Source organism: Bremia lactucae, linkage group LG4 (assembly GCF_004359215.1).
Source record: "Bremia lactucae strain SF5 linkage group LG4, whole genome shotgun sequence".
NCBI classification, from domain to species: Eukaryota; Oomycota; class Peronosporomycetes; order Peronosporales; family Peronosporaceae; genus Bremia; species Bremia lactucae.
The window spans coordinates 6179218-6193474 of NC_090613.1; the positions used below are offsets into that span (position 1 = coordinate 6179218).

At 46.0% G+C, this 14257-nt stretch overlaps 2 protein-coding genes across 2 annotated transcripts; one reads left to right on the forward strand and one right to left on the reverse strand.

The window, feature by feature from the left end:
- Window positions 1-33: 33 nt before the first annotated feature.
- Window positions 34-994, reverse strand: CCR75_001875 (uncharacterized protein; the record flags this gene model as incomplete). Its single annotated transcript, XM_067959976.1, has 3 exons — window positions 34-561; window positions 616-776; window positions 841-994. 3 exons carry the CDS (start codon window positions 992-994, stop codon window positions 34-36), a joined length of 843 nt encoding a protein of 280 aa, XP_067816766.1.
- Window positions 995-2029: 1035 nt separating this feature from the next.
- CCR75_001874 (uncharacterized protein) lies at window positions 2030-2751 on the forward strand (the record flags this gene model as incomplete). The annotated part of the gene is made up of 2 exons (XM_067959975.1): window positions 2030-2653; window positions 2686-2751. The coding sequence occupies 2 exons, from the start codon at window positions 2030-2032 to the stop codon at window positions 2749-2751; spliced, it is 690 nt and encodes a 229-aa protein (XP_067816989.1).
- Between the last annotated feature and the right edge of the window lie 11506 nt (window positions 2752-14257).

The following is a 14257-nucleotide window of genomic DNA, read 5'->3' on the forward strand; positions in this document are numbered from 1 at the left end:
AGTGAATAGACGTTATAATATTATTGGATTTGTTTACCCCTGCTGGTTCAAATATTCAATAAAATGGTCTCCGATTGTAGCGACTACGCAGGGTCTCATGCACGTGATCTTAATAAATTGACGACGGTGACGTCGAGCCTCCGCAATGGACAATGGACGACTGATGCGAAGCTCGTTCTTGACACTATGCGGTGGCACTCGCACGCCGTCAGCGACCCCAACATCGTGTTGGTGAGTCATTAAGGCTGTTACAATAGCATTGGTTGTGTCTTCCAAAGCCTGGAGGAAACTCGTTTCTGCAGTAAGTGGCGCTTTAGTTGCCAGACCGGCCTTGATTGTCTTTCCAAATCGTATTGCCTCCGTTATTGCATCTAAAGGTAGCCCAGTACCATCTTTTTGGTATTCATCTGGAGTTAGTCGAAAAAGAGGACGATCCCACCGATTCTTGGCCATCGGAACCTCAAATCGAGCTGCGAGCTCGTTCAACAGCTTCGATTCTAAGCCATGGGCTATCGCTGCATTGCGTTCGAGAGCTTTTTGTACGGGTGTGTCTATATAGACCTATCACAATGTTCTTGATACACATCATTGCAAGCTTGAGATAATTTAACGTACCACGCAGTACGTTGTGTTCTCTGCTTTGGCAATGCAAAAAAGTTCGTATCTTTCGCCCTTGGTGTAATTCAGTGCATCGAGCACTACGATCGTTTGAGAATTTACTGCTTTCTCGACTGCAGCTTTCAATGCACTTCGAGTATTTTTCTCTGCTCTACTATCTGCATTCATACATTGGTTTAAATAAAGACCAAAAGTCAAGCCATTAAATCCGTCTAGTCGTACCAGCGTATCCCTTCGTCTTGTCCACATTGACGGAAGCCGGCGAAATGCACGTGACTTCTTGGTCCGGCAATAATTGCAATAAATGGTCGATTAATTTTGTAGTTACAATTGTCTTGCCAGCCGATGGGATCCCGCACACGACGACAAGGGGCATGATGCAGTGCACCACGAAAAACGCACCTAGGAAGTCTATCGGATATAGCCATATGTCAAAAGTATCTGGATTAAGTGTACTCGATGTTTTAATTAGAAAGAAATTATATCCAATTCTTCAAGTTATCAGTGTCCAAACATAGTAAATATTTACTATAATTGGGCAATAAAAATACTCTATAAGTCAGCAATACTTTTTCGATAACCAAAACCTTATAATTTTTAATATTTTAGCTTTCTTCCATCATTAGATAATAATTAAGCTTATAAAATGTAGTACAATTAGCTCTTTATAATTATCTTCTATATTAAGTACTGTTATTAAATTTTTGATTAAATATATAATAAGCAAAATGTACATCTATAAAACGCTCAGAGATAATTTAATACATGACTTTATTATTCAAGATTAATAAAAATATATATATCATTGTTTTTATACATGACATATCAATCTAGCCTTCTCCGTGACTTGGCAGCTACGATACATCAAAAATCTGTTTTCAATCTACATCTGGGCATTTTGACAAATAAAAGAAATTTTCCAGTGCCAAATTTTCGTCATTTTCATGGCTGATGTCGCATGACGGACATCGACCCGAAGGTACCGCATTCTGAGAGGTCATACGTCGTCAGAAGGTATGATCAAAAATTTCTAGTTTTCCCCCTCCTACTATTTAAGACCACTTTTTTGGTAAATGACCTTGGGTACTTTTGGATTGTTTTTGAGTTTGTCCATGTACAATAAAGCTCAACAGAAGTAGCAGTAGGTGTGTTTTCTATCTAAATAATCATGACCTTTGATTTCCAAAATACTTAAGATTTACGCTGCGTATAGCTAAAGTGACAGTTACGAGCGAGATGTCGCCACGTTACAAATATATTCCGACAAGAAAAATTAATGTACGGCAATTTAATTACATGCAACTTTAAATCGAGACTGAATATTAAAAAAGTTGCATAAAATGCAACAATATTCATATATGTATGCAATAAGACACTAACATCCTAGGATACAATTTCTAGTGATTTTTATATGGAATTGCTGCCACTTGCCTTGCAGCGTGAGATCTGCTCTTTCACAGCAGCAACCGAGCTCATACCTCAGGAAATTGATGCGTTTCTTGACAACCACCGGGTCAGAAACTTCGCAACGCACTTCACCGAGCCGTCCGCGTCCAATCTCCAGCGTCTGGCGCGTGTGTGTCGCAACTGGCGAGACATCGTCAAGACACTGTGTGCAGAACATGAGGCTTCGCGCGTACTAACAATCCGATTTACAACAGGTCACGAGCTTCAACAGCAAAAGCAAATTATTAAGCGCTTGGCTACTAATGAACAGGGCTTTGCGGTTTTGGATTTGAGAATTATTTTGACAATCGAAAAGAGACGACTATGGTGGGACTTGGACCCCGAGACACAGAATACTAATGAAGAAATTGTTGCAGGTATTAATCATTTTCAAACGATCGACTGGGGCTTAATATTTGCGCTTTGTCCAAATCTACAACGACTGGACTTATCAGGAATGCCACTCCACCACTTGGCACTACGGAACGTGCTCGATAAATCGTCAAAAACTTGCAAACACTTGGAAGCGTTGATTCTACCCAAGCGAGACAAAGAGCTTGAAAATACACGAGCGGACATAAATGGTCGGGTATTTTGTGCTTTGCATATGGCATTACACAGATGGAAAATAGCGTCCGAAGGAAAGGGATTGCGGCAATTGACCGTGCCATCTTGGAGACAATTTGATCTGAATCATAAGTCGAATGAATATCTTACCATGGTAAGGATAACGTGTCCAAATTTAGAGTATCTAGATGGATGGAAACGTTTGTACAGTGAAGGAACGAATTTCGTGACGTCTGAAGAAAGTCTACGTGTGTCTTTAGTTGTGTGGCAGAAATTTTGCGCCTCTTGTCTTGCATTGAGAGAATTTAGCTGGATTATTGTGCCATTCTCAGACGATTTTTTTCTCTCATTTGGCCACGCTGTGAAGCCATTTCTAACNCTCGAGATCCGCAATACGTCGTTCAGCAGCATGCGACTGAACGGACGAAGGTAAGGCAGCCGCGATTAGGTGGGCGAGATCGCCGCTCCTATCGGGCGCCACCGGCACTAATGGATGCGGGTGGGAATCAACGCTTCCTTGTTGGAAGGTTGCTTGCCCACCGCTCCGTGACGCAAGGGTACCAGATCCTCGTCCAATGGAAAGGTTACCCGAAGAGTTTTGACTCTTGGGAACCGATCGATACCCTACGTATTGATGTGCCCGGCTTGGTTGCTGCCTATGAAAAGGAGCACCAGCTGAGGCCACTTCGCTAGTCTCAAATGGACTAGCAGAAGCAGCGTAGTGAGAAGAAACAGGGGGTACAGTACCACCCATGATTTCTTTCACACGCAAACGGGCGAAATTAATTCGCTGCGACCGCTGTTTCATCACATCGGAATGTGGTTGAATGCGGCGCAGAAATTCCGCCTCGTATTGGTCGGGCGTTTCATTTGAACGCAACACGACCGGGAAAATACGCCCAAGCAATTTTCCCTGAGCCCTCCATGATTGAAAGACGCCATAATAGTTGTGTGCGTCTAGAAGAGCGCTCTAGGAGCGACGCTCTTGGCCCGTCTAAACGAGGCCATTTAGATGGAGGGGGCATCTTTGGAATGCCACCCGTCACATAGCCGCGTTCTAAACGACTGGCTTGTGACACCGACTGAGCACGTTCACGTGTCGTCGGCGGAGCTTTAGGCTCCGAATCCTCACTGTCAGAACCATTATGAATTATGGTCTGAGCATAAGGCGTTGTGGTAATACCCAACGGAGAAGCAGCTGCGATTTTATGGGCAGCGCTCTCATTACCTGTTGATGGGACAGCATTCGTAAACGATGCTGTCTCCATGTTGTGAGCCATGAGAGACGTTTGGATGGGCAACAATGCCGCATCATCACTCTTTATGAGCTCGTTGTCCGCATCACTACTATGAGGTGACGGCAACGGTGTCGACTCATTGTAGTCGACAATGAGCGACGGATCAACATCCTCACTGTTAAAGTGGGATGGATCCTTTAGCCCTGTTAACGCGACAGCCGCAGTGGCTGTCTGCGTTCCGACTAAGGCATTTGACGCGGCCGGCGAATTAACGCGGCGCGTGCGCTTAGTGCGAGGTGAGTGGGCGTCTTCGCAGACGACCCACCAACGTGGCCCCTTTTAGGTGGCATCTTGGGCGCCGTGTATAGAAACACGTGCGCGAGAGTGATCGAGTGAACTAGCGGCGCGTAAAGCTGCTCGCAGTTCCTCTCTCTATTCGGTCGAATTTAAAAATGTAAATTCGTTCTTAAAGAGGGGGATGGTGTAACGGGCTAGAGTTGCCCTAATGTTACACAGTCCCCATTAAGTACATTTGTTGTACTTAAGGGGATGGTCAATTACTAATAATAGTAATTAGACCCAACACTCGGGTATGGTGCACATTTGTGACCAACCCTTGTGGATGTGATGCACATGGGTGCATTCACATTAGGAGGGATGACGCCCAGCGTCATCCGTTACGCGAGGTATCTAGAAAGATACGCTCGCAATACATATTAAATGATATATATAAAGATAACTTTTAATTGGTAAAAATAGGTATTTGTATTTAATTCTATTAAATATAAATCAGTCTGAAAACTACTTCCTACTTGGTAAGTGCGCACGAGGAGACGGATTACCGCTCCCGTGACGACACTTAACCAGAGTTCTTAGTGTGTTGGGTGAGGACGCTAACGCGCCCACCACAACTGCCTCACTGCACGCAAGAGAAGCAAGTTTAACCTCTTCCTCGCTGTGCTAGGGTGTGTCTAAGTAGAGCGTGGCCGCATTACGACGTGCCCGCCTACATGAAGGAACTCAATATATTAATACAGTTTTACTTTTTTCCCTATTTTAAAGCCTTAAAATTTACCGTTAGTAGCTAAGACATCTTAGCTTACTTAGAATCTCCCCCTGCACGTTGTGTACGTGAAGTAGTCGAGGCACCCGACCTTCACTGTAATCAGTGTAGGTTGACTAGTGGTACAAAATAACAGAACTGTTGTCTTATCGCTTCAATATTGCCAAATACGGTATTATTGGAACCATTAAGAAAAAAATACTTATGGTTATAATTTACACTTCTTTATTATTTACTTATGAATGATATAACATTTATAAACGGGACACCGTTTCAATTTTCATCCTTATATAATTATATAAAACCAGTATTAGTAATTTTGGCAAATTTTAAAATGTGATAAATGATCTTATAAAGTGTCGTTTACTGGAATTAAATTAGTTCCCAAAAAGGCGGAAATTAAAATAGGTTATTTGGTCCATTACAAGCAAGCCACCAGCTCTAGACGGCTTTATAGCTTTCGTGACTCTTTGATTAGTCATACAGCTTGCTGATGCATCTTAATAATCGAAAATCATGCGGCTTATACTTGTCGACTGTAACGTTGCAGTGCGAAATGTAACGGGCTTATGTTACACACCCGTTAAGTGCACTTAACGGGAAGCCAATTACTTTATATGAAGTAGTATGACCTGCCCCAAGAGTGAGGATCACAAAGTGACCTCCCTTGTTTATGTGATGTACATAGGTACATTCACATTAAAAGGGATGACGTCTAGCGGCATCCGCGAGCAGAGGTATTCGAACCATACGCTCGCCACGTAGGGATGCACATTCACAGAGGTTGCATCTATTGATTGGTTAAAATATTCATTATATTAAGTCTAATAAATATAAATCAGTCTTAAAACTACTTCATTGTTATCAAATGCGCACGTCAACACAGATAACCGCTTCCATGACGACACTTGTTCTAAGGTACAATTTCGTTGTTAAAGGTCGCTATAAGCGCCCACCAAGTACCTCACTGCACGTGAGTAAGGACGACAAAATCGCTTCCTCGCTGTGCTTGAAGGTGTGTGGTTGTAGCTTTAGAATCCTCGCCTCTTCTAAGTAGCACTTGAAAGCCTTCCCACGACCCGCATATTTAAGTGTATCAGTGAGGATGAGCCTCAATATGAATTCGGCTCATTTCGCACACCTCTTCGAACATCATTGGGAGGTAGCTGAGCACTTGGCGCAGGGACTTTGTGGGCAAGCCCTGGCCAGGCTCTTGGGCTGTCCTCATGAGCAAAATAATGCTCATTTGGAACGGTTTGAGGCGTTTGTTCTCGGACAGCGAAAGGCCGCGTCCGAGACACGAAGCCATCCCGCGGCGGAGCCTGTCCTTAAGGCTCAGGATGAGCTAAGGCGTGAGCAGGCTCGGAACAAGGCCCTCAACAAGACTGTTGAGACGCTCTCCGCCCGGTCGTAACAGCCGAGGCTTATTCGGATGGACTCGCCCATATTCGATAGAACTGCAGCACACACCATTATACCCCGGAAGAGCCGTGAGGCAATGCGTTAGGCGCAGCTCATAGAGGACGACACCCCGATGGTGTCGTACGCCATGTCGCCTATGCGCGGTAAGGCCTCAGAGTGGGCTTACTCGGCACTTGTGGCAACAGGTAGGCGTTCCTACATGTGCGATCTGTAATACAAAGATTTGCGCCACGTATCAGACGCCGAACAACGAAGTGTTGCTTCGGGCCCGCTTCTTTGGATCGCGACAGGTGAAGCGATCACCACTGAATATATGCAGGAGATGCACTCGTTGTCGGCGTCCATTATTGTGGGTCCGATACCACATTAAGGTGCCCACGTTTATGAACGGACTACGGCATGGCCCATCGCGACAGGCCAATTTCAAAAAGGTGCCGTCGACGATGGAAGAGGCAATCCGAATTGCCTTAGTTGAGGAGTACAACGTGACAAGCTCGTTGGCCTCCGAATAGAAGGAGAGATCAATCAGGAAGAACATTTTCGCCTTCTGTTGGACCACTTCGGTGGACAAAAAGTCTTTCTTGCGTCGCACCTGAAGTCTAAGCTAAGTCGGTTCCACTACAGCGATGGCCTGTTATGGCATCAGCTGTCTCCTTGTGATCTCTTGAGAGTACATGTCCCTCATGACACAGATATTAAGCTGAAGGTGCTTCACGAGCTCTATATTGCTCATCGAGTAGGTATCTGGGCCTCAAAAAACATTCTTACGATTGTCAGAGGAATTTTGGTGGCCACACCTATATTGATGGGTGGCCAACTATATTCGCTCCTGCGAACAGTGTCAGCCTATAAAGCCTCCACCGTCCAGCAGTGCGCCATTGAAGCCGCTACCGATTCCAACAAATTGTTGGAAGTCGGTCAGTTTGGAATTGATGCTTGGCATGCCACCTGACCACAAGGGTCGGACGGAGCTCGTCGTCTTCGTAGTTAGAGTGAGCTAAATGGTGCATTTGGCACCATGTAGAAGCCCGATCTCAGGAATGGAGGCAGCCTCTTGTTCCTGGATCACGTGTATCAACTACACGGGACACCCGAGTCCATTGTATCCGATCGGAATCCACGTTTTACGTCGAGTTTTTGGCGTCATGTGTTTGACCTGCTGGGGAGCAAGCTTCACATGTCGACAGCCGATCATCCCCATACCGATGGCCAAACGGAACGAGCCAATCGGGTCGTGGCGGATGTATTGCGCATGGTAGCGACTCCTTAATAATGAAGCAAAAGTTGCCCTTCGCGGAAATCGCAACTAATAAAATTGTCCACGCCATTACGGGTGAGACACCGTTTAATATAAACGGACTGCGCCATCCTCGGACGTCAGTCTCGTTTTTGCGCAGCCCGAGTCCTCGTGGGAGATGGCCCCTCCCTACCCACGATGGGAAAGAGGGGCATTGTTTCACCGAAATGACAATGACCCATGAGGGTATCATGTCTACGGCAGAAACTTGCCCTAGTGCCAGCTTGGCAGTGGTCACGACATCGAAGAGTGTCACTGTAAAGTCACGGCAAGGAATGCATGTGCTCCTAAACAATAACGACGTTTCGCTATTGGCAAACTACGTCTCCATGACCGACCTCTCTGCGATGTCATAGGCGAGTTTGATGCTAAAAGCGTGAGCGAGGCTCAACGCTTTGTGGATGAGCGATTAGCCATCACACGAAAAGTCCGTGTCGCGAAAGCAAGCGCACAGGACAAGCAAAAAGAATATGCGGACCGAAATGGTCGCAAAAATAATCAACGCTTTAAAGTGGGTGAAAAAATGCAATTCAGTACTGCTACCCTACCTAAAAATGCAGTTTCTGTACTACCTGGATGTACACAAAACTACTGCCACGTTTCATCGGGCCATTTTACGGTGGTCGAGGAGGTTTAAGACCTAAATAATATGCTCGCCCTCCCGCCGGATATCCTGTATTTTACGTGGGTCGACTGAAAAGGTATGTTGATCGAGAAGGGATCACATTTTCCCATCCATCTAAGGAGACTGATGGTGACGCCGACCGTGAGTCGAGCGTCGTTAAGCAGCGCTCTTCGCCTCAACGGTAGCAGATTAGGCTGCCGCGAGTAGGTGGGCAAAATCGCCACTCCTATCGGACGCCGCCTGAATTAGTGGATGCTGCTGGGAACAAACGCTTCCTTGATGACAGGTTGCTTCCCCACCGCTCCGTGAAGCATAAACTTCAGATCCTCCAGTTTAGAGGTTGCCCGAAGCGTTTTAATTTTTGGAAACTAGTCGACGCCCTGCGCGTTGACGTGCCGGATCTGGTGTCTGCCTATGAAAAGGAGCATGAGTTGGAGCCGCTCCGCTAGATCCGACACATAGGTTAAATTCAATATTCCCTCCTTAACCACAACCATTGGTGGAATACCACGGTGACCAACGTTTCTTTGTGAAACGTATTCCAAACTACCGTGATGTGAAGGGGCAGCGAACGAGTTATCTTGGTCACTGGCGCGGTTATCCACCTTCGCATGACAGCTGGGAGCCTCGTTCCTAGCTGGTTGTTGACAATGAGGGCCTCGTCCGTCAGTATGTCGAGACCCATTCATGGATCAGAATGTCCATCAGAAAACTGCGCGCCCCTGGCGCTTGTAAATCGATTGAAAACGTCAATCTCATCGCGCTTCTCGATAGAGATGCGAGCCTTTCCCCAGGGGGAACTAAAAGGAAATAGACATCCCCTTTCACTCGTTTCGTGTTGTCGACACAACACGGACAGGGATCACCCCACGTGAGGAACAGAAATCCTGCCTCACAAGTCAACTGATGCATTTAAATCCTTGCACCGATTCGAGTTCGTTTTTCAAACTTAATGCGAATCGCGTTATGGCTTTGAAGCCAGGCTTCGCGTCCAATTTCTTTGATATTGCGAACAAACGCGTTCCAGGCTTGCAGCAACGAGATTTTGTCTCGCTTGTTGTTGCCACTATACGATCGATGCTTGAGAAAAGCATCCAGATAATAGGCATCCTCAGCGCGAAATACCTTTGCGCTGAAATCAAGGCCGCAATTAGTAAAATATATTTTTATTGTGAGGAGTAGTCTCTCCAGACAAGCTACTGACTAGCCTTTCGGGCAAAAGCCAAGGCTTTTTCGCAGGGGCAAGACGAGACATTTTATTGTCTGCACTCCCCTGTATGGTACTTACTAAAGCGGGGGTGCCACAAAAACTTTTATTACGATGGCTTTCGCCATCATCATCACCACCCACAGAAATAAGTGCGGGTGACGGCATGGGAGACGGTGCTGGCGATGAGAAATCATCTTCATCGTCGGAACCAAACATGCTATAGCGAACGCTATTAACAGTCTATCCGATTGAGCCCTCTCATTCGAAGGCTCATAGTCAGCCGCCTGACGATGATCGGCAACTGTTCTGTTCTCCCCGAATCGCCCATTTCGTCCGACTTGCATTCATAGTCGACCTCCAAGAGGGGTCGCATTCACGTGGTGTATCACCACGTGCACCCGCAGCATCTAGTGTTGCGGGAGAAGATGATACTATGGCAGACGTTCCATCTGCCGCAAGAGACAATAATGCGTCGCCAGCGGCTGCATGCACCGCAGCCGAAGGCTCCGCACTATTCGCTGACCGCATGGACTCGTTAATCATGCGATAAAATTGAAAATTCTGGTTCTGACCAATCTACATCGTTTTTAATTAAGTGGTCTTATAATGATCACTCTTTTTAATGCAGTCAGAGTGATTGTCGTTTAAAATACGGTGATGTAACGGGGTGTATCCGTTTCATGAAATTAACACTTAAAAATTTTAAATTTATATATATTCCAAAAGGCTGATGATATGTAGAGAATATTACTTTACATAGTAATATTCGAAAATTTAATCCATTGGTAGATATAGGCATTATATCTACATTTTCCGCTGTGGCGGAGCTACCTCGCTCATTAAGTCAGAGGAAGACTCATCAACTTAAAGAGTCACTTAGTTCAATAGAAATAATAGGTTAAAAACTCAATGAGTCTACAAGCTATTAAAGCTTGGCGAACACTAGTTCAAGGAACTTAGATGTTCGTAGAACTAAGTGACAACTAGTGCCCAAGAGTATACCTTAGAAAGAGATCTATCTCTTACAGATCAATGCGCAAGCCTCAGGGAGGCACCTAACGCTTTAAGATTAAAAAGGGGAACTGAACTTTATTTACTAATTTAAATCTAAGCCCTATCCGAGCTAATTAAAAATAGATATTCAGCGCCAGATTTATATCTGGCGGCTGTCACATATGTTACCCATCATTAAAGGAATTTTAGTCATCACCTTTTTAAATTATAACAAGGGTTTTTACCCATAATGTAAATGATTCACGACAACGGTTCTTTAACCGAATTGTGCCCCATTACATTCGCGGTCCAGTCAGCACTGGACGCGCGCAAAGAGAGACACAGATAATACTTTATTATATGTTTTGTACTAGTTTATAACTAAGTTAGTATCAAATGGATAGAAGCAGAAGAACATAATTATATTAAAAACAGTGTCGTTTTAACCCTTTTTAAAGCAAGTTTTTGAAAAGTGTCCTCCTCTACAAGTACTAGTGTACGTGAAGTGACGTGTGCCACCCATTGCACTGAAGCAGTGCAAAGTGGACTTGTACTGAAGCAGTACAAGTCGTCAGTGCTGTAGGCGGGCACGTCTTAATGCGGCCACGCTCTACTTGGACACACACCCTAGCACAGCGAGAAAGCGGTTAAACCGGCTTCTCTTGCGTGAAGTGAGGTAGCGCCCTAGCGACCTCACCCAACGCACTAAGAACTTTAGTAAAGTGTCGTCACGGGAGCAGTAATCCGGCTCCTCGTGCGCACTTACTAAGTAGAAAGTAGTTTTCAGACTGATTTATATTTAGTCGTTTTAAATTTAAATACGTATTTTATCAATCAAAAATGTCATCTCTATAAATAACAATAATATGTATTGCGATAGTATATCTTTCTAGATATCTCGCGTAACGGATGACGCTAGCCGTCGTCCCTCCTAATGTGAATGCACCTATGTGCATCGCATACACAAGGGTTCGTCACAATGTGAACCAAATTACTTTATTAAGTAGCCCGTTACACCATCTTCCACTTGAAGAACGAATTTACATTTAATATTCGTCAAAGAGGAACGAGTAACTACGAGACGCTTTACGCGCCGCTAGTTCACTCAATCACTCTAGCGACCTGTGTATTCATACACGGCGCCAAAGATGCCACCTAAAATGGGCCACGGTGGTGGGTCGTCTATGAAGACGCCCACTCAACCTCACACTAAGCGCAAACGCCGCGTCAACTCGCCGGCCGCGTCCAATGCCTTAGTCGAAATGCCGATAGCCACTGCTGCTGTCGTGTCAATGGGGCTAAAGGATCCATCCCAATTTAACAGTGAGAATGCTGATCCGTCGCTCATTGTCGACTACATTGAGTCGACTAAAATGTGTCGACATCGTTGCCGTCACCTCATAATAGTGATGCGGACAACGAGCTCATTAGGAAGCATGATGGCGCATTATTGCCCATCCAAACTTCTCTCATGGCTCACAACATGGAGACAGCAACATTTACGAATGTTTTCTCGTCGTTAGCGCAGCGACTGTTAATGAGAGCGCTGCCCATGAAGGCGCAGCCGCTTCTCGGTTGGGTATAACCACAACGCCTAATGCTCAGACCATTATCCATAATGATTCTGACATAGAGGATTCGGAGCCTAAATTTCCGCCGACGACACGTGAACGTGCTCAGTCGGTGTCACAAGCCAGTCGTTTTGAGCATGGCTATGTTACTTGTGCATATCACTGATGCCCCCTCCATGGCCTCATTTAAACGGGCCAAGAGCGTCGCTCCTAGAACGCACTCTTCTAGACGCACATAAATGTTATGGCGTCTTTAAGTCAAAGAGAGCTTAGGGAAAACGCTTGGGCGTATTTTCACGATCCCGGTCGTGTTGCGTTCGAATGAAACGCCTGACCAATACGAGGCGGAATTCCTGCGCCGCATTCATTCGCATTCCGATGCGATAAAACAGCGGTTGCAGCGAATTAATTTCGCCCGCTTGCGTGTGAAAGAAATCATGGGCGGTACTGAACCCCCTGTTTCTTCTCACTACGCTACTTCTACTAGTCCATTTGAGACTAGCGAAGAGGCCTCAGCTGGTGCTCCTTTTCATAGGCAGCCACCAAGCCGGGCACATCAATACGTAGGGTATCAATCGGTTCCCAAGAGTCAAAAAGCTTCGGGTTACCTTTCCATTGGACGAGGATCTGATACCTTTGCCTCACGGAGCGGTGGGCAAGCAACCTTCCAACAAGGAAGTGTTGATTCCCACCCGCATTTATCAGTGCAGGCGGCGCCCGATAGGGGTGGCGATCTCGCCCACCTACTCGCGGCTGCCTTGCCTTCGTCCGTTTAGTCACAGGCGTTAAACGCTGCTGAACGACGTATTGCGGATCTCGAGGGTCAAGTCTCGCGACTGACCTCAGATCTTGTTGATGTCCGAGCGAAGGCTCGTCAGGGTTTTGAACGCCTAAAGACTCGCTTGGACCTCTTTGAGAGGTAATGCTGAGAAAATCCGCATTACTCGCGTAATGTCCCTCGCTTTCCAAGTCCTGTTCGTGGAGGGAGGCGTTGGTCCGATAGCTTTTCGCCTTCACCGTCCCCCTCACCCGAACGACGCTCGACCCACAGTCGGCGTCACCATCGGTCTCCTTAGACGGATGGGGATATGTGATCTCATTTGGGTCTACATACCGTTTCAGACGACCCACGTAAAATACGGGGTGCGTCTTTACATACAGGGGAAGAGTGAGCCTATAATTAAGGTCTCTTACCTCTTCTACCACCGTAAAGGTGTTCAATAAAATGCTGTAACAACTTCGTAGTACCTCCAGGTAGTTCGAAAATTACATTTTTAGGTAGTGCAGCAGTACTTAATAGTACCTTTTCACCTAGTCTAAAGCGTTCATTATTTTTGCGACCATTCCGGTTCGCATATTCTTTTTGCTTGTCCTGTGCGCTTGCCATCGCGTCACGGACTTTTCTTGTGATGGCCAATCGCTCATCCACAAAGCGTTGAGCTTCGCTCACGCTTTTAGCATCAAACTCGCCTATGATACCGCCGAGAGGTTCATAAGGCGTAGTTTTTATTGACCACTGCTAAACTGGCAGGGTCACTAGGGCAAGATTCAGTCGTTGATATGATACCCTCATGGGTCATCGTCATATTGACGAAACTATGTCCCTCTTTCGCACCGAGCATAGTGAGGGGCCCTCACCCACTAAGACTCGGGTGGCGCACAAACGAGACTGGCGTCCGAGGATGGCGCAGTCCGTTAATATAAAACGGTGTCTGACCCGTACTGGCGTGGACACTGTTATTTATAGCGAACTCCACAAAGGGCAATTGCTTGCTCCACGCTTTGGGAGTTGCTATAGTGCGTAAGACATCCGTTACGACTCGATTGGCACTTTCTGTTTGGCCATCGGTCTGAAAATGATCTGCGGTCGACATTTGGAGCTTGATACCTAGCAGCTCGAATACATGTCGCCAAAATCCAGACGTAAAACGTGGATCCCGATCCGATACTATGGACTCTAGCATCCCATGTAGTCGGTATACATGATCCAGAAACAAGAGAGCTGCCTCCTTGCCTGTGGTCAATTTTTCATATGGTGCTAAATGCCTGTGGTCGATTTTTCATATGGTGCTAAATACCATTTTGCTCAGTCTGTCTACAAAGACGACTAGCCTTGTCCGACCCTAATGATCAAGCGGCATGCCAAACATGAAGTTCAGACTTACTGACTTCCAACAATCCGTTGGAATTGGTAGCGGCTTCAGTGG